Here is a 20388-nt window from a genome sequence, read left to right as displayed (position 1 = left end):
CAGCAGGCAGTTAGCCTACCATCCTGCACATCTTTGGGATGAAAGGGGGAACTGGAACCTCCAGATGAAACCCAGCCAAGTGAGGGGTGAACATCCAAACCACACATGGATCGTACCTGAGATCAGGATTGATCCCAGGTCTCTGACCCTGGGAGGCAGCAGCCCCACCAGCTGTGCCACATAGCCACAGTGCCACTTCAATTTGACCTCCAATCTAACACCAGCAACAAACCAGATTATAATGACCATGTCTCTCTCAGTGTTACTCGTTCCCTGCAAGAGTTTTTGTCTCAATTCCTGTCAAAAACAGCATCTTCCTCAGGGGCAGTTAGTGAGGAACATTAACTGCTGGCTCCATGTGTTCATAAACATACACTTACACTGTGCCTTTGACAGGGAAAAATGTTATGAGTTACGCAGGAGTATTATCAAAGAAACCTTGACGACCAGATGCTTTGACAGTTTGATGAGAACTTGGTCAAAGAGGTGGGGAAGAAAATTCCCCAATATTCCCACAGCTGCCATACAAAGGGAACTAAGCATTTGCAAGAGTCCGGAGTTTGACAGGCTGAGGAAAGCTATTTATTTAACTCCTTCACATCAGAAAACTATGACAGGTCAGGCCAGCAGACAGATCTGTCACCTGTGAGATATTGTTTGAATGCAGCCCAGGTGGGCTGGGGAACTCCCTGCCGTCTCCTCACACTGTTTGGAAAGGAGAATGAGTTATTCTGCTTAGGCCAATCCATTGTCTGCAGGGTGCACTGCACACAGCACAGTACAAGCAGCCCCTAGGGTAGAACGGGGTTCCATTCCTGAAAACCATTCATAATCCAAACACTTGGAAATGAAATAAAACTGTGTGTGAGAGAGGAACACAGAAACAACTTTAGACTTTAGAGATGCAGCGTGTAAACATGCCATTCAGCTTACCGAGTCCTTACCGACCAGCGATCACCCCACTATTCTACACACTAGGGACAATTTACAATTTACAAAAGCCAATTAATTTACAAACCTGTATGTCTTTGAAATGTGAGACGAAACCAGACAACCTGAAGAAAACGCAAGCGGTCACAGGGAGAATGTACAAACTCTGCACAGACAGCACCTATAGTCAGGATCGAACCCGGGTCTCTGGCGCTGTAAGGTAGCAACTCTACCGCTGCACCACTGTGCTGCCCAAGCTGGGATGGGAGAGCAAACAGGCGCAGGACACTCAGTGAGTGAGCGAACGAGTTTGCTCAGCCTCTCAGTTCTGCTCGGCTCAACCCAGGCCCGGATTGTTGTGGCTCGGTGTGAGGGGGGAAAGCGCATAGAAATGTCCCATTTCCCCCAGGTAGAAGATGCCCTCAGCCCCTGAACAGCCAGTAAATCCATGCCCTGCCATCCCTCTGGTCTCCCAAATGCCCGATCATATGTACAAACTGTCTGTAAGTCTGGTGTCTGTAACCTGGGGATGACCTGTATGCTAATCAACAAACTGATGTTCTTCCTCAAACCCCCCCACCAGGCACTAGTGCAGGAAATGCGACAGATTTAAATATGTAATGGAGGGTGGGGTGGAAGGTTTTCTGCAGTTGTTCAGAGCTCTGGTAAACCTATTCTGGAGTCAAGTGTCTGGTTCTGGCTCTGGGTTAGAATAAGGGTATAGGGAATTTGGAGTGATTGCAGCAAAGATTCATTAGACTGGTGCCAGAACGGAAAGGTTAATCTCTAAGGACAGGTTTAGATTTTTTATTTATTTGCAACAGTATAGAGTTGTAGTGTAGAGCAGCATGAAAACAGGCTCCAACTCGTCCATCCCTCAGTCTCTTAAGCTCCAAGGAATAAAGTCCTAGCCTGCCCAACCTCTCCCTACAACTCAGGCTCACGACTCCTGGCAACATTTTTGTATAACTTCTTCACACTCTTTCCAGCTTAATGATGTCATTCCTATAGCAGGGCAACAAAGACTGGACATGATGGTCCCAAGTGCGGCCGTACCAACATCTCGAACAACCGCAACTCCTGTACATAGTGCCCGGACTGATGAAGGTCAACATGCCAAATCCCTTCTTCATCTCCCTTAATATCTGTGACGCTACTATCATGGGGGTCTATATTTGTACTCCTAGGTTCCTCTGCACAATCATATATCTGTATACAGACACACACGCAGGCATCACTGACAGACACACAGATGCACGCACATATAAGTAGATATACGCATCCATTGACACACAAAGCAACACATCATACCACAGACACATCACTGACACACACAGACATAAATGCACCTGTAGGCAGACAGAACATACATGTATGCATACAGGCACAGCTAGTTATTTTCTCTGCTTGCGAAGTGCACCCATTTCGTGCCTTGGCAATACAGTTCCCCAGCCTTTTGTCACCAGATGATGATGTCACTCTGACTGTCAGTTTTGACAAGAAGTAAATGTCAACGTGAAGATGGTCTTGGGAAAGGCTTGATTGAAACAGGATTTTGCCAGAGATTAACCAGAAGAGGAGTTTGCTCTGTGCTAATGGTAATCATATACTCCAGGGGAGAGGAAAAGCAAAGAATTTAAAACGCTTGCAGCTCCGCATTTTGTCTGTAATTTGAGTCTGCAGCGAGCAGTGTGACATTGCCATCCATTGACAAAAGGCCGTTAATGATTCTGCCTGGCAATCAATCACTACTCACAGTAAGTGGATGATCCTTCACTCTCGAATATGCTTTCTAAAGCGGTCTTAATCCAAATGTCACATTTATTCATATTCTCCATACTTTAACTCATCATGTGATTGCCACATAATCATCAGCATTAGATAAGGGAGATATTTCTGCAAATTCAACCTCACCCGCCTGATAGCTGGGGCTGCACAGTAGTACTCTTTACTTCTGAGTCAGGAGGTTGTGGGTTTGATCCTGGCCCTTGAGACTTCAGAGTACAGTGTATTGATGTTTCCAGGTGTGGAAGGTGCTGAGGAAGTGCTGCGTTGTCAGTACAGTGACTTTATTCAATGAAATGTTAACACTAAACTAGTGTCTGCTGTCATGGAGGGGTGTGGAACATCTACCATCAGAATGTTTGGTTCTTCCCAATGTCCTGACCAACATTCAGCCCTCAACAACATTTCTGATCCAGGGTTTCATCACACCGAGGTCCATGACATCCTGCGATGCACCGTTCCTATATTTTGGCCATGGCTATATTATAAAACAATATAATATGACTGTAAAGTGACTTGGGATGTTCTGAGGATGAGACAGGTACTATAGAAATATAAGATCTTTCATCTTCTAATGCCCTGATCTATTTTACTTTTTGTTGAGTGCACCTCCCTTGCAACTGATCCTGATGCATGTTTAATTCACTAAATTAGTGCTGCATGCAGCGATTCAGGCAAATCAGAAGTCACGGTACACTTTGGGCATCCTTGCTTTAAGAGTTAGATATTGTGGTTGATTCTCCTATAAGAGATTTAAAATCGAATCTGTGTTTAAACAGTCGTGACTGCTTGTGAGAGGGATTGCTGCTGCGTTTGCATGCATTGGCCCATGCATTTGCATGGTATATCAAGTCTCCTGAAACTTAAACATTCACTCAAATTAATGCACCCCAATGCCTGTTTTAGTTCACAAGGACAGTGTCCTATTTTATGCCATTGCCCCTGTTCTATGATGTCATCATGATGATGTCATAGCCCAGATGACATAGTGCTCGTGTAATGTCAGAAAACTCCATTGGGGAATGGTAGGCTCTCAGCTGCGATAGGGAATTCAACATGATCTGTTCCAACAAACCCTAAAGAGATTTACATCACACAATATTTCCACTTTTGCCAGAATCCCAGGCCACGTTTGTACAATAGACAAGATTTCTTAATTGCACCCCATTGATATTCTGCGACATGCGGCACATGCTCAGTGGAAAAAAATACACCCTTCCAGATGTTCATGGTGGTTGCTGAGAAAGACAACAATCATTCACCAGTGGAGCAATCAATCCTCATCAATTAGTTTACAGTGCAAAGGTGATCCCAGCGTGGGTTGGGGGAGTGCTTTAAGGGATCAACGTTCAAAGCAATGGGAAAGCACTTGAATGTGCAGTAAACGTCCAAATGCTTAAAAATTGAAAATTATTTGGTGCTTAAAGAATGAGTATGCCAGCTTGACAATGACAAATTACTTAAAATTTGATACCTGGTTTTCCAAAGAGATTCTACTCTTAAGATGACATTAAGATAGCCCTTGTGGCTAAAGGGATCAGGGGGTATGGAGAGAAGGCAGGTACAGGATACTGAGTTGGATGATCAGCCATGATCATATTGAATGGCGGTGCAGGCTCGAAGGGCCGAATGGCCTACTACTGCACCTATTTTCTATGTTTCTATGTTAAGATACACAATACCTGTAAATATCTCTGCTATTGCATTCTTTTGGTAAAATGCAAACACAAGATATTGCAGATGCGGGAATCTGGAGCAACAAACAACCTGCTGGAGGTCAATATTTCAGGTCAAAACCATGCATGAGGACTGTGAGTGGAGAGAAGGGATAGCTGGTGTAAAGAGGTGAGAGGGGAAGGGGGTGAGGCAGGGGCCAGACGTGGTTAATGGATAGGGGAGGGGTGATGTATAGGTCAAGGCAGGTAGTGGTTGGGGAGAGGTGGAGTTGGGAAACAGAGGCAGATAAATGATAGATGGAGGCAGACAGAGAAAAGGAGTAATGAGTCTTCCTACTTTTTTGGTCATCATCCATCATCCACCTGCTTTTGTCTCCCAACTACACCCAACCCCCTCTTCTACAAGGCCCCATCTGCCTGTCACCCTTCACGACTCCAAAGTGCGCCAATTCCCTCTGGCTCCTGTCTCACCACTCTCCATCTCCATTTTAGACTGGCTATTTCCCCTCTCAGCCCTCATACAATGACTTTGTCCCGAAATGTTGACTATTCCTTTGCCCCCACAGATGCTGCTTGACGCACGGATTTCCTCCAGCAGAATGCTTCTTGCAATTGCGACACTTAATGTTCATAGTAAATGCCTTTCTATTTTTCACTTTCTTATCTCATACATATCCAGTAATTGTCAACTGTCCACCAATCTTGCCTTATGGAATCATCCTCCATGTTAAGAGCCAATCCTGGGGGTCCCTAATCAGAACGTTGTCCAAGCACCATTTCCTCCATCTTTCTTTCTTGTGCAGAAGGATGAGGGTCAGGACTGCGTGGTTTACATGGAACATCTAGGCTGAAGTAAATTGGAAGTTTCAGCAACAAATAATCTGCTGGAGGAACTTAGCAAGTCAACCGGCATCTGTGGTCAACCAGACAATTCGGCTTAAAACCATACATCAAGTTACAGGTTCCCTTCTCATGTCTCTTTTCAGCAGTGAAACCATGTCCCATCTCTGGTAGTCAGACTTGACTGCTGGCATTTCTAAGCTGCTCTGTGGTCAAGATAAAGCTTGACATTTCGCTTGAGAGTTTCCTAATATTTCAAACTGACATCACTAGGCCATGGTGGCACAGATGGTAGAGCCGTTGCCTCATAGCACCAGAGACCTGGGTTAATTCCTGATCTCGGACGCTGTCTGCATGGAGTTTGCATGTTCTGCCAGTGACTGTGTGGGTTTCCCATGTGGGTGCTCCCGTTTCCATCCACATCTCAAAGACATGAGGGTTGGTAGGTTATTTGGCCATTGCAACCTGCTCCAATGATGCAGTAAGTGGTAAGTGATGAAATATGTGGGAGTTGATGGGAATGTTGGGATAAATAGGGTAAACTGGTAGGAAATGGCATTGTGCATTAATTTGGTACCTTCTGTTATCTCAGGATGTCCCATGTCTCAGATTGGTTTATTGACATACACCAGATGCAATGAAACTTGTTTATCTGAAGTTCACAGCAAACATACATTAATACAACAATAGATACAATGATGAGAACAAAGCAGCAGAGAGGTGCAATGTTGTAGTGCAAAATCTTACTGGTGCAAAAGAATATTAAACTATAGTTATGGAATAACAGAATGAGGTATCGAGTTAAGAATATGAGAATGTCACAGCAGCTCCAGGAACAGGATGTGTACGAGGTAATTGGTTCAGATAGACACCAAATGCTGGAGTAACTCAGCGGGTCAGGCAGCATCTCTGGAGACAAGAAATAGGTGATGTTTTGGGTCAGAAACCTTCTGAATTCTCTGGTTCAGGTGTTGGATAGCAGTGGGGAAGAAGCTGTTCTGCTTCTTCATGTTCACCATGTACAACCTATCCACACACTGATGCTATAGCCAGGAGGTGGTTCATTCTTTGGCATTGTTGGGTCAGCTGATGAACCTGAACAGGCTACTTTTCTTCACGTGGTCTTAACATGTCTTGCCAAGAACAGGAACAAGTATTTATTGAATAGAGTGGACATTGCTGGAAATGCTAACATTTTTTGACCATCTTTAATCCCCCCTGAACTGAGGAAGCAGTTAAGAGTACCCCACATCAGTGTGTCTGCAGTTCCACATAGGCCAGACCAGGGAAGGATAGATTTCCTTTCTCACATGTGAAATGCATGGATTTTTATATAAATCCAGTAGTTTCATGGTCAGAATTATGATTAGCTTCATTCTCTGATTGGTGTAATTATATTGTGTCCACGGCTACCATGGTGGGATTTGAATCCATCTCTGACTCAGAAATCCAGAACTCTGGTTGAACCGCAACACCATCATCTGAAGGGCAGCACCACCGATCCTCCAACACTGACCATGTTGCAGATCCCAGAGTGGGCAGCTTTTGGCCTATTTTAGTGTCCACCAAGTGGATTGGGAATGAGATGGCAAGTGCGTGTTACGTACAGCTGAATTGGACCACAGCTGGCATGGAACTAGATAGATAGAAGTGTGCAACATGATTATTTTTTTTAAAACAGCAGGTTTTATGACGGAATAGCAGAGCAGAGTTAATTAAAGCTTTAGATTCAAATGTCAGACTGCAGCATTCGATCTGAAAGGGGCTTACATTAGGATGGAGAAAGAGCTGATTAAAACACCACAGGAGAGCTGACACTCTCATTAATTCTGCAGCCCCTAATTCCAACATAAGAGCTGTTCGATCATTTACAGTTGCCTGGAATTTACTCTTGACATTCCCTGCGGATGATGTTTAACGCATTTTTACGAAATCCCACCTTTTTTTAACTCAGCTTTAAATCCATTTAGTTAACTTCTGCTAAAAGGGAAATATGGAAGAATGTTGTAAGAATGTGCAAAACACTTGTCAAAACAGTAATTTCTGGGCTCTTAACCTTACACTCAATTCTCACCTCACACTGTCACTTCCCTCGAGACTGGGGTGGAGGGAGGGGATGGGAGTGGGGGGGTGAGACTACCAAGAGCTGATCACAATGACCAGTCTTGTTTCCCCTCAGGTCCAGAGATTAAGGGTAAATGTAAGCTATTTACTATGGTGGGGGAAGTCAGAACAAGGGGCACAACCTCAAAATTAGAGGCAAGGTAACGTAGAGATCGTGAGGAAACTCAAGTTACATAGCTACGGTGAAAGGTTGGATCTCCCATCCCACCTTATTTTTCATCTAAAAGGTTGTGTCCATTTGAAATTGATAATTGTCACTAGTAACATCCTTATAAATAACAGTGTGCGTTTTGATGACATTTAACGATCTAAAGCCTTCTAGACTGTTACTTAAGGTGGAAAGTATTTAATGTGACTCCTCTGCTGGGTCTCTGAGCTAATGCTGCCTGATGTGCGAAGAGTCCACAACTGAGACCTCTAGATAAAAACTTGTTACTGGTCCTGCCAATAACCCAAGTAAGTACTTTGGATTCCCTTAGGTTAGTTACCCCTGATTAACAATCGCGCTACACTCCCCATAGTTCACCGTTCTGACCCCTGATGATAGCCTTGCACATAATGGGGTTGGGTGGGAAACATATGTGGGGTCTTGTCTCCTTGCCAGTGCAGCTCCTTCGGGATGATTCCCGCCAATTACTGAGCAAGACAGAAGTTGTGTGGGTGCTCGAGTGTTTCCCACACAACAAGGGATGACATAAAGGCCATAAGTAAAAGAAAAGCTTGCATTTATAATGTGGCTTCCACAATGTCTCAAAGGTCTTTCTAGCTAATGAAATACTTTATCCGAAGTAATGTTACTGGAATCCAGCAGCCAGTTTGTTAACAGCAAACTCTTACCAGCAACAGTGAAATTAGTCTGAAAATCAGTCTGAAGAAAGGTTTTGGCCCGAAACGTTGCCTATTTCCTTCGCTCCATAGATGCTGCCGCACCCGCTGAGTTTCTCCAGCACTTTTGTCTACCTTCGATTTTCCCCCACCTGCAGTTCCTTCTTAAACAGTGAAATGATGATGTGTTGCTGTGAAAACGTTGGTTGGGAGATGTGGACGGAGGCAACAGGGCAGAACTCTTCTGCTCTCCGTTGAAGTAGTGTCATGCAATCCTTGCAAAGCTACATGTGGTAAAGCCTTGACCCAAGGAGGTGAGGAGCTTGGAGCTCTTACATAAATTGGGATGCACTGTGCCTCTTTTAATGTGGTTCTTGGTCATTTGGGATTCCGACTTTGCTCCCAGACCTTCACAACCAGTGTGCGGTCAGCATGCCAAATCTTCCCCATCATCTCCCAATGCTGCATCCTTCTTACCTTCCCCGCACCACCACTTCCCAGCCCCCCCCCCCCCCCCCCCCCCCCCACTTCCCTATGTCCTTGTTACTTTGGGCTCCTGCGATTGGGACTGTTCCGTGCTTGTGAATGTGAATGTTACAGTGAAATGGTGTTTTTAGTGCCTGTGCCTCATGATGTACTCACACTGCAGGCGGGGCTGCTCTGTCTGTTTCTTTGTGTTTTTGAATGTAAGTTGGCTGCCCTGGAGATGTACTGTGTGGAATGGAATAAAGATGCTATTTTTTTATACAAATAATGTGCCGTCTAATATCTCTTACGGGCCTGGGAAGCAAACTTTGTCCTGATCCTTCTGGACAGGACAGGTTGCTGAAAGTTGGGTCAAGTATACATGCACTAATCGAACTCAGTTGCTTGGTCGGTGATTCCGACTCTTTGTTGTGCCCATGCCATCTTATTTCAGCCATCTATGGATTTCCATCGCCCAAAGTTTCCTTGTATTAAAGTCATGCTTCACACCATCTAGAATGTTGCCTGGTTTACTAGAATGTTGCCTGGGTTTCAACAACTAAGTTACAGAGAAAGGTTGAATAAGTTAGGGCTTTATTCTCTGGAGCGCAGAAGGTTAAGGGGGGACTTGATAGAGGTCTTTAAAATGATGAGAGGGATAGACAGAGTTGATGTGGACAAGCTTTTCCCTTTGAGAATAGGGAAGATTCAAACAAGAGGACATGACTTCAGAATTAAGGGACAGAAGTTTAGGGGTAACATGAGGGGGAACTTCTTTACTCAGAGAGTGGTAGCTGTGTGGAATGAGCTTCCAGTGGAAGTGGTGGAGGCAGGTTCGTTGGTATAATTTAAAAATAAATTGGATAGGCATATGGATGAGAAGGGAATGGAGGGTTATGGTATGAGTGCAGGCAGGTGGGACTAAGGGAAAATAATTGTTCGGCATGGACTTGTAGGGCCGAGATGGCCTGTTTCCGTGCTGTAATTGTTATATGGTTATATGGTTATAATTCCATACATTAGTCCATCCCACAAAATCTCAGCTCAGGTATAGCATATCCAATCTTTGTTTTGCTTTGTCACGCCCTTCCAGAAATATGTTTCCTCAACCCAATCGAGCCATCAGAGAAACAGGATCCACATGGAGAGACATCTCGTGAATAGGAAGTCTTCGTGTCCTGCTAGCCAGGAGATCGCTGTTTTCTGCCAAATTCACTGCTGGCTCATAAATGTCCCTGATTCCCAGAACTGCTCACCAACAGTTGGCCCGACTGAACCTGAGGGAACCTCCTGTTTCAATCCTTATGACTCAACTTGGCATAACAGCTATACTATTCGGCATTCTCATTAAGTATCTGGACAAGATTATGTTTGTATTTTGTGTTATTTAACCAGAAAATATATGGGTAGCCTTTTCTTTTGCTTGAACTGTTTCATCTGGTTTTCTACAAAAACAATCTTCTGGAGGAATTCACAAAGTGCTAGAGTAACAATGGGTCAAGCAGCATCTGTGAAGGGAATAGATATATAGGGCCCTTCAGTCTGGAGCCTGAAGAAGGGTCCCAACCCAAAACATCACCTCTACATTCCCTCCCCAGATGCTGCCTGACCCCTTGAGTTACCCCAACACTTAGTGTTTTGTTCAATATTCCAGGATTGGCATTTCCTTGTGTCTCCATATTATTGTTGGAGGAATTCATTGGGTCTTGCAGCATCTGTAGGGGAAACGGAATGATCTGCATTTCAGGTCGAAACCCTGCATCAATGAATTAATCACCTGCATCAGGATTCAACCACTCTGCTGAGGGTGGAGAGCGACGACACACTGAGTTCCTCCAGCAGATAGTTTGTTGATCCAAATTCCAGCATCTCCAGCAGACTGTGTCTCCACAATGCTCCTACCCTGGAAACAATTCCTACTTTTTCAATCACAGTAGGCCACTATAATTAAATTTCTCCATGTCCTCTGCTTGCAGGAGAATAAGCCTCATTCATCCAACTCTGCTCATGTGATGAAAGGTTTGCATCCCGAGAACCTCTTGTGATATTTTTCCCACACCCTTTCCAAGGCGTTAATATTCTTCCTAAACTGTCACACTCAGGGCTGGACTCAGTATGACAGATGAAGCTTAGCAAGAATACTTATTCCCAATTTCCTTCCACTTTTACCTTCTGGAGCACTCAGTGTCCTTCACATTCATGCTCGTAAGTTCGCATCAATGCACAGCCTGAAAATTTAATTTCCAATTTCTTTACCCAATGGAAAATGAGATCCTGAGACTGATTTTATCTTCCGATGATATTACTGAGACTCCAGACTAGAAGTTCACATTGATTGAAACTGCAGCTAAGCAATCCACATAGCTTTTGGGAGGGGTGAATGCAGTGAGCAATACATTGAACATTAATCTGATTTAAGACACAGTGAGTCATGTCACCTAAAGCTTGCGTATAAGTGTGTTTGATATGCAGTAAATTGATGATTACTTGGGTCCATCTTCTCGAGCCCATGCCAACTAGCAGATGTCAACGTATATCTCAATATCCCAAATTTGTACTTGTGTGTTTTGCAGTTCATGGCAGAACACTGATCAGACAGAGAACTGTATCCATTCTAATCAACAAATAAAAACAGTTTATCTCATTGACCAATGAAACCACTACATATGAGGCCAAATGTTAATTGTTCTGGGGATTAAGAGTCTCCAGAAGATTGAGGCCAACTAATCAAATGGATTAAGAAATAATGCATGGAGAACGTGGATTATTGGAAGAAAAAGGGCCCATTAGCAAAGCCTGAAGATGGATAAGTAAAGGTGCAGAAATATTGATGGAACAGTGTCGATCTGAATCCACCATCACACATGTTGTTTCCCCTCCTTGGAATTATTCTCAAGTACATTGGCTTGTGATCAGATTATGTTTTGGCATTTCAACAGCACATCTACTAACAATCCACCACCTTTAAGGACATGATACTTTGGAAACTTATGCTAAAAGGATTCCAGGGCTTAGGATTGGGAATTTGGAGGCAAATCCTCACTATAGAGAGAAATGTGAAATCAAAGTGAATGGGTGGAATAAAAACTATAATCTGCTTAACGGGTGAGGGATTCAATGAAGATTATGAATTTGATCAAAGGATTTCATTAAGATCATGGTCTAACACAAAGAGTGTAAGCAGCTTTTTTCATTTTATTTATGTGAACTATTTGTTAAGATGATGGTTGGTGAAACCTCTCAGTTTTTAAAAATCCTCCGTTCCTATTAAATTGTTCTGAATTGAGTGGCATTCTGGATATGACTTCAGATGGAGATGTTTCCATGACCTAGCCTGACCCTTATGTAATATTCCACTTCCCTCTTTGTGTTACAGCAAAAGAAATGATATCCGTGGATGAAGGGACCCGGTTTGAACCCAATGAGGAGGCTGACTTCAACATTTACAGGAAAGGTAAACTCACCTTGAAACTCTGCACTTCCAAGTGGTGGTCAATACAATCCACTTCTGTAGACCAGCAAAAGATTTTAAAAGAGAAACTGTGATAGGTAGACCAGCTCAGTTACTTGGCTGGATCCATAACTGATGCAAAGATTGGGCAGAGTGAAGATGGCCCAGGAGATTCAGTCACTGAGTGTACTAAAGAGCGCGTTTCATGGATTTCTAGATGCAAAGGGAATCAATGGATATGGATGAGGAAAGTGCCACTGATCCTATTGAATTGTAGGCAAGGCTCGTGGGATTTAAAGGCAAATGGCATGTGGACGTTCATTGTAGTAGGAATTAAACACTGGAGCAGTGATATCTTGCTGCTATCGCGTAACGCCCTTGAGCATTCGTCCTCTCATCTGATGAAGGAAGTTCTTGCAATGCCGATACTGCAGGAAAGGCCCAACGGAATGATGCCTGGGATGACAGGGTTGATGTAGGGAGAGAGATTAGGACAATTGGGCTAACTAGAAGAATGAGTGGGATTCTCACTGAAACCGATAAAATTCTGATGGGACTGGACCGACCAAATGTGGGATGGAGATGAAATCCAGAGGAAGGGGATCACAGCCTGAGGATACGGAACTCGAATGAGAAACATCTTCACCACAGAATGCTGAAGTTGTGGGATTTCCTTGTACAGAAGATATCTAATGACAAAATATCAAATGGACTCAAAAAGGCATTGGATAGACAGTAATTCTAATGTCTAAAGAGATCAAGGGATGTGGGGAGAAACAGGAAGAAGAGAGTGAATTTGAATCGGTAATGATGGTATTGAATTGGAAGGATTAGATACAGTAAATAGCTCCTAATTTTTATGACTCCATGCATTCTATTGTTTATATAAAAACATAACGTTACTTTTGCTGCTTCATAGGTATGGGGCTTGAAGGAGACGCGAGCACGATGTTACCCTCCAATGGGATGTCGGTCACGCCAACGTCAGGACGAGACAAGAACTGGCTCTATTCCCTGGACCCAATCCTGGTCACGATCATCGTCATGAGCTCTGTGGGGGTTCTCCTGGGAGCAGTCTGTGCCGGGCTCTTGCTGTACTGCACCTGCTCCTACGCTGGCCTCTCCAGCCGGAGTTCAACTACCCTGGAGAACTACAACTTTGAACTGTACGACGGGATCAAGCATAAAGTGAAGATGAACCAGCAGAAGTGCTGCTCCGAGGCCTAATCCACCTCACAGCAGAAGGCCTTGTTGTTATTAGTAACTTGGAACCAACAAACGCAAAGGTGCAGTGAGTGAAGAACTGCCTTTGAATCGTAACCATTTACATTCTGACGTGCCCAGAACAAGTCACATTATCCCCTGTTGATTGTGGGGTCTATTTAATTAACACTTGGTCAGCACTAAAGAGCCTTAACTTGACTATTTTCCCACGGATATGAGCCATCGTTACTGCCTTGACTGTGACCTTTGGGGTGACGTAAGAGTGGGCCAACTAGACATTGGTTGTTAACAGAGGTTAATTCTGTTCTGTGCTGCAAAGGGAAGCATCATTTCTTTCAAACCAGCCGCAACGTTGGCCTGTTGTGCCACGTAGCTTTTTCGTGCTTTGCTTTCGCCCTTCAACTTTCCGACCCAACGGCTGATGCCTGCAAAGCTGTGGTGGGGGTCCTAACTGGAATAGAATTCAAGTCAGCCATCACCTCAAGTTTACCATTGGGACCCGACAGGCCGGAATGTACACTATTGCCTGCAACTTCATGGTTCGTTGGTGTCAAGCAACCTCAACCATTTAAGCAGCTTAAAGAAATTGTGGACTATATGCAGAGTGCCTTTAGACAAGTGTGATCTATTAGCTTTGGCAAAATAGTTTTGACATTCTTCCTGTCCGGGACAGAAGAGTGTTTTATTGGGCGCTGCCTTGATGTTTATGCAGTGCCTGGTCAGAAGATTTTATCTATTATTATTTAATATACAGTGCATTGACATTCCAGACGGTGTTTCTGTCTGCTTTGAGAGGGGAGGAGGGCTGTGAGAGGGGAAGGGGGTGGGGGCTATTACTTTTTGGGAACAGGTCATATGGTGGAAAAGAAAATTCACTACAGAAGCTTTAATCTGAGGCAAGATTGGAGGGCTTAGATGGATGGCTCTGGGCAGAGTTGAATGCTACACTTCACCAGGCCTTATTCACAAAATGGGCCCAGCCACCCTCATTCATCACAAGGCAAAGGCCTCAAACCCAGAAAAGTAAAATCGGCCTTTTATAGGAAGAGACTGCTGGCTTCTGTAAGATTGGTCTTGTTAGATAATAGTGTTACAAGGTTGGTTCAAATGAGGTTGTGCAGGGTTTACAGGGTTATATTTGGTTGAATAGGCATCAGTGTTACAATCTTTCAACAACCCACTGTCGAATGGTATATTTGTGCATTCCTTTGTACAATGCTGACTGTTCACTGACTCACGATTTTATTAGAAATCTGCAACTCCTCTCTAACCTCCACTTCTTGAAGAGACTCTGATGTCACAGACACCAGCATCTCCTTAGGTGTTTTGGCCCAGGCACCACCTTCATTTGTAACAACCAGTAGAAAACCAGTCAATGAATTTGGAAGACAAGCCTGACACTGATGTACACATTCTGGAATTAGGAGTATCATTAATACTGATAGCATTTATTGCCTGCCCCAACTATCCACTGACAAAAATGGTGGTGAGTCATCTTCACTTTTGGGTTACAACTCTGGTGGATGCCCTCACTAGGCTGCTCGGCTGGACAGTCCAGGGTACTCACCCAGGATATTGACCCAGGCACTTGGATTTCCGAGTCAAGCTGATGCTGGTATCAGAGAAGAAGCTGGCACAGCTGCCTTAGTCTTTGTAGCAGGTTGTAGGGAGATATTTCCAGCATGTCTCTCATGACCTTCAGACACAATATCTGGTCAAATAGAGAGTGTACCAGTAAATACTCCAGGGCCGATGAATAAGCCCAGCCCATTGGGAAGTGTGTGTGGAGAGCCAAACCTTTGTTGGGTAGAACCAATAAAGTTATCATTTGTCCTATCAGAAGGGAAGGAGATTGTAACACAGGTCCCCAGACACATACGGTTAATATACCATCTCTCCCCCCCACCCTATTCAAAGATTATTGCCACAGTAAGGCATCTAAAGATTCAGTTTGTGCACAACACTTTCCCTGGACTATACTGTGTATTATATCATGTACGTCTTACACATCCTTGTTTATGAGACTGTGTACAGTGTTATACTGTATCTCTTACATATCCATAGTGCACAGTTTATACCTGAAATGGCCATTTCACATCTACTGTCCATTACTCATGAACACAGCCATCACACCACATCTGACGGTGCAGACATTATGGTGCTAATTTTCACTCCTGGTCCTGATTCACTGAACCTCACCAAACCTTGTGGCCTGCTCTGTGTAAACTCATCAGAGGCAAAAGGCTGTGTAAAATGCGATAGTGGATTGGCATCTCACTGCTTAACAAGCGGGAAATGCTGAGTATGCGCTCAATCCTCCGACAGCGAGAAGCTGAAACGCTGTTCAAATGTCTTTACGGAAATTTTTAGATGTACAGGATGGATTAAGGGATAGGGATGTGTTGATTGGATAAGATGAAGCAAAGTGGGTGCTCGATAGAAACATTAAACAATGTCACAGATCTGTAGGGCCACATTGGCTGTTCTTGTGCTGTAAGTGCTACGTATTTCTACCATTTCTTGTGTGCCACTGTGTGTGTATATTTTTTATGATGCCATTTTACATTCAAGCTGGATTGTAGACCCATATGTAAATTGTAACTGTGCTGCCAATAGTGTGTTTGTTTGTGTGTGTGTGTATGTATGTATGTGTGTGTGTACGCACGTGTGAGTCCATGCATGTGCATGTACATAGGTGCATGTGCGTGTATATGTGTTCATGCGTATGCGTGCGCATGTAAACAGGTGCATATGTAAATATGCGCCTGTGTGTGTGTGTGTGTGTGTGTGTGTGTGTGCGTGTGTGTGTGTGAATGGCCGTTTGCGTGACTGCGTGTGCGCGACAGAGTGTGTATGCGTCTGTGTGCACCTCAGTGTGTGAAGTCCGCATACATATATACATTCGTACACAGATGCTTGTGTGTATATGAGTGAGCGTGCTTGCGTAGGTGTGTTTGAGGTGATGTATCTAGTTCCACATGACTGGGCATTCAGTGCCTTCCCGGCAGTCCATTGAACGGTGGACAGAAGGAGGGGCAAGTGGGGTGGTGGCACTTGCCCGCATTATTGGATGGATCGTCAAAGCTGCTCCTGCCCTGTAGGAGAGGAGATTTTTCTCTGACAAGGGATTTGCATTTAGCTGGTCTTCTCTGAGTTCCCATTGCTAACTGATGGGAAAGAGCAGCAACGACTTGAGATCAATGCTGGAGGTATCCACATACCCAGTCTCCCGTGATGACGTAAATGACCGTATGCCTTGTAGATTTGAAATACTGTCTTAATAAAGTCATTGTAATGGAATAGCTACTCCACAAGCTGAATGCATTACTGAAGAGATAGTTCCATATGATAAATGCCTCAATAAAAAAAAGTCATCATAAAAATGTTGAAATGAGAAGATTTGCACATTGAAGTGTTCTTTTTTAATCTAGAATATTATTGTGTGAAAATGCAGTAATCTGAGTTATTGCCAGTCTGAACATCTCATTACATGTACACACAGCAGCTTCTCTATAACTCAGCATTAGTCTTGAACCAATCCAGCTACTCTTGATTATGAGTAAAAAATAGAAAGATTAAACGAGAACTTACCGTTTGAAGTTTGATCTTTATTTTATGAGAAGTTGAAGTGAGGGAATACGTGAAGAGCCTGCCAGTCCGCATGCGGGTCAAACTTTAGAGCAGCTGTATGAAACCACAGAATAGTTGCTGACCTAAGCTATAGAAAAATTAACGAGCTTAGAACTACCGAATGGTCTTTATGAGAAGTAGGGTTGGGAGTGGAGGGCACGTATTCCCTCACTTCAACTTCTCATAAAATAAAGATCAAACTTCAAACAGTAAGCTCTCGTTTAATCTTTCTATTTTATTTCGAAGTCACGTGAGTGACTACGTGAAGACTTCAAAACTCTGTGGTTTCATGCAGTAACCCAATCTGTGTGTGAAACACTTAAACAGATAAACCATTAATGGTAGAAAAAACGTGCGTTATTAATGCCATGATGCTAACTTGCATACATGGCCATTGTTCTTAACTGGACCACAGTCCCAATAGACTTTTGAGTTAGACAATAACTCATGCAACACTGTGCAGAAATCTATCCGCAAATATCCAGACATATTCAACCAAATTTTATAATTTATTAACACGCACTATGTAAGCCTCTTGCTGTATGATGAAAGGGAAATATCCATTCTATTGGCTGCTAATGAGCCATCAGCAATATCTTGAGACTATTGAATAACAATAAAGAAACTATCTTTCATCTCATAGGTACTAGTAAGCTCAGTGCACTTGTATACCAAATGACACCCCCAATCTCTGCTCTGGTGGGTATGCTGTCAACTTCAAATGTACGCAATCATGCCCATTTTGCTTATGAGATCATTCCCATAACAAGGTACCCTAATGTCAGTTATAACCCAGAGACCGAGCCAGCGATTGAGTAAAGACTGTGTTCTTTGTGCTGAGATAAGTTGCTGAAAGCATAATCATCTTAAAAATACTGCTCCCATTAGGAATATAGTAGAAGAATATTTGCATAATAATTTACTGATATACATCGCACACTACAATGAGTGTAGGCTATTAGAGTGGTCATATAAAAGACACCCTGCATAACGTTAGTGAACAGCTGGTGAATAACCAATCATTTATTGTCCCACGTATGGTACTATAGAGAATGACAAAGCAGCACAAGCAGTATCACATAACCGCTTCTCTAGGCTCAAACTGAAAGCCACACAAAACCTCTGTTACTTTCATTTAAAAAATAACTCACATGTTTTGTTCACAAATTTCCCATACAATCGTGCAGAGCTAGCTGCCCGAGAAGACAGGCTGCCCCAGCAATTACTCGTGAGCGAGTAAATAGGAGTTGCTTCAGCCGCCTTACCATGGCCTGAATGAATAGGCAAAATTGGCACTATTAAATTTCATGTTGCCTCATACTTAACATCGCAAGAGGTATCTACTGATAATCCTCAAGTTTTAATAGCTGCAAAATTTTGCATAGTTATCTAAAACTTGATGCCACAATGCCCTTATGTCTGAGTAGGGCAGCATTGGCTTCCACCACTGGCTTTGTTATCAAAACCACCAGATATTCTGTGCCTCATGTGTATAGATATGGCAAAGTATGCAACTTCAAGATCGACTCTCTGAATCAGTTAAATTGTTGAAAGCCAATCATCCATCTTAAACTGGGTAACTAAACACATGATCAGATTAGCCAAATGCTAATATGATTCGGCCTGTACCATGTTTCTGTAATCTTGAGAAGTATCAGAAATATACCCCTCTAGCCCTTGGATGAGATGTCACTGATTCCACTCGGAACCACCGTTCCTCTATTGACCATACGGACGGAAAATGTTTGGCTTCTCTTGCCGCGGAAGATGCATTATCTAGTTATTCATACATTTCGCTGATGACATATAATAGTAAGATTAAACGAGAATTTACCAGTTTGAAGTTTGATCTGTATTTTATGAGGAGTTACGATGAGGGATTACGTGAAGAACCCGTCCAGCACGCATGCGCGACATACTTCAAAGCAGCAGTGTGGAATCACAGACAGACACAGTAATTGAAATAAATATAGTAAAGAAAAGGAGAGCTTAGTTACCAGTTTGATCTCTATTATTGAGGGTGGGAGCGGAGGGCACGTAATCCCTCATCGTAACTCCTCATAAAATACAGATCAAACTTCAAACTGGTAAGTTCTCGTTTAATTTTACTATTTTACTTCGGAGTCACGTGAGTGACTACGTGAATATTTTAAAGCTCTGTGATTTCAAACTGTGTAACAGTTCATACTTCACTCGCTGCCGAAGTCATTCGAGGGAGGAAGTATCGTAATCAACCATGAATCTGTTTGTAAAACAAAAATGGTGTTATCAATTGAATTGATTGAATTGAATTGAATACCTTTATTGTCAACAATAACAAGACAAAAATGCTCCCCCGGGCTTAAATTATATATTTGCAGATTCTAATGTTATTTCTGCAACCGATACAGGTTTTGCCAGCGGCTTGTTACAAAGTTTGGAACGTATACTCCCTAGACCACCCCGCTGTAGCCAGGATGTGGTCCATAGGCACGTCGATCCTCTTAGTCACTGACGTGGAAGCTGCCCTGGTGGAATAAGATTTATACATGTTAGTATTTACTCCAGCAACTCCCAGTACCTGCTTGAGCCACTAGAGATAGTTTAGCTCGTCACCCGACCATGAGATTTCTTGTGACTGACCCATAAGGCTTTTTCCTCTCCCTCGGGTATTTCTTATTGTGTCAATGTAGTTCATTAAGTGGGTCATGACACATAACCGTGGTTCAGGTGGGTATGCCCGGAATTCCATGACTGGACCCGATGTTCCTGGTCTGCGTTGTTTGGCCAGCCCCTGAATGGAAAATGTGACACTATCTGGTGTCATCACCATGTTGTCCAATCGCAGTAGATGGAAGGACTGGGTCTTTGTGCTGAGGTAAGGCCGTCAGCATATCTAACTTCAGGGTAGGCTGTTCCAGGGTGAGGGACCTGGCTGGTGATCATCCCCTAAGGTACGTCTGGATCTCACTGACTTCCCAATTTGGGTGTACCTAGTTCTGGGGAATGGGAATTGAATATACCTCTCCTGAATTTGATCACCAGGGGGTGGTACCCTTGCCCTGTTGTCGTGGTGCCTGAGTTGAGTAGGCTGACAGAGTACTTCTGGCTATATTGATGGCGCAGTAGCTGAGTCCTTCATTGTGGTGAAGGCCTGCCAGGAACTCCAGTACAGGTTTTGTTGTAGTTGAATGTGTAGTTCCTGAGTTTGAGCAGTTTCTTCCCAGGTATGTTCCCTAGTGGATATGCGATGGAATGCGTCATCATGTTGATAGCGCTGTCTGATCCAGGCCCAGCAGTGATCTTCCCAATTCTGTAATCCAGGCCCTTTCTTCCTGCAACCTAGTAGTTTATCGTGGCATGGATGGTTTATGCCTGAACTGGGTGGGTTGATAAGCCTAGGCTATTGGGAATCATAGGGTTTTGATGACCATGTCGAGGACCATTGGGAACCATGAC

General features: G+C 43.6%; 1 protein-coding gene across 1 annotated transcript in view; it reads left to right on the top strand.

The window, feature by feature from the left end:
* Positions 1-16717, top strand: part of nrp2 (neuropilin 2) — a 92111-nt gene extending 75394 nt beyond the window's left edge. The window contains exons 16-17 of the mRNA XM_033024352.1: positions 12022-12099; positions 13016-16717. Of these exons, the coding sequence (XP_032880243.1) occupies positions 12022-12099; positions 13016-13323 (386 nt within the window). The 3' untranslated portion in view covers positions 13324-16717. The remainder of the gene's footprint in view (positions 1-12021; positions 12100-13015) is intronic.
* The last annotated feature ends 3671 nt before the right edge of the window (positions 16718-20388 follow it).

This window comes from Amblyraja radiata, chromosome 7 (assembly GCF_010909765.2).
Source record: "Amblyraja radiata isolate CabotCenter1 chromosome 7, sAmbRad1.1.pri, whole genome shotgun sequence".
NCBI lineage: Eukaryota > Metazoa > Chordata > Chondrichthyes > Rajiformes > Rajidae > Amblyraja > Amblyraja radiata.
This window is presented reverse-complemented; position numbering and strand designations above follow the sequence as displayed.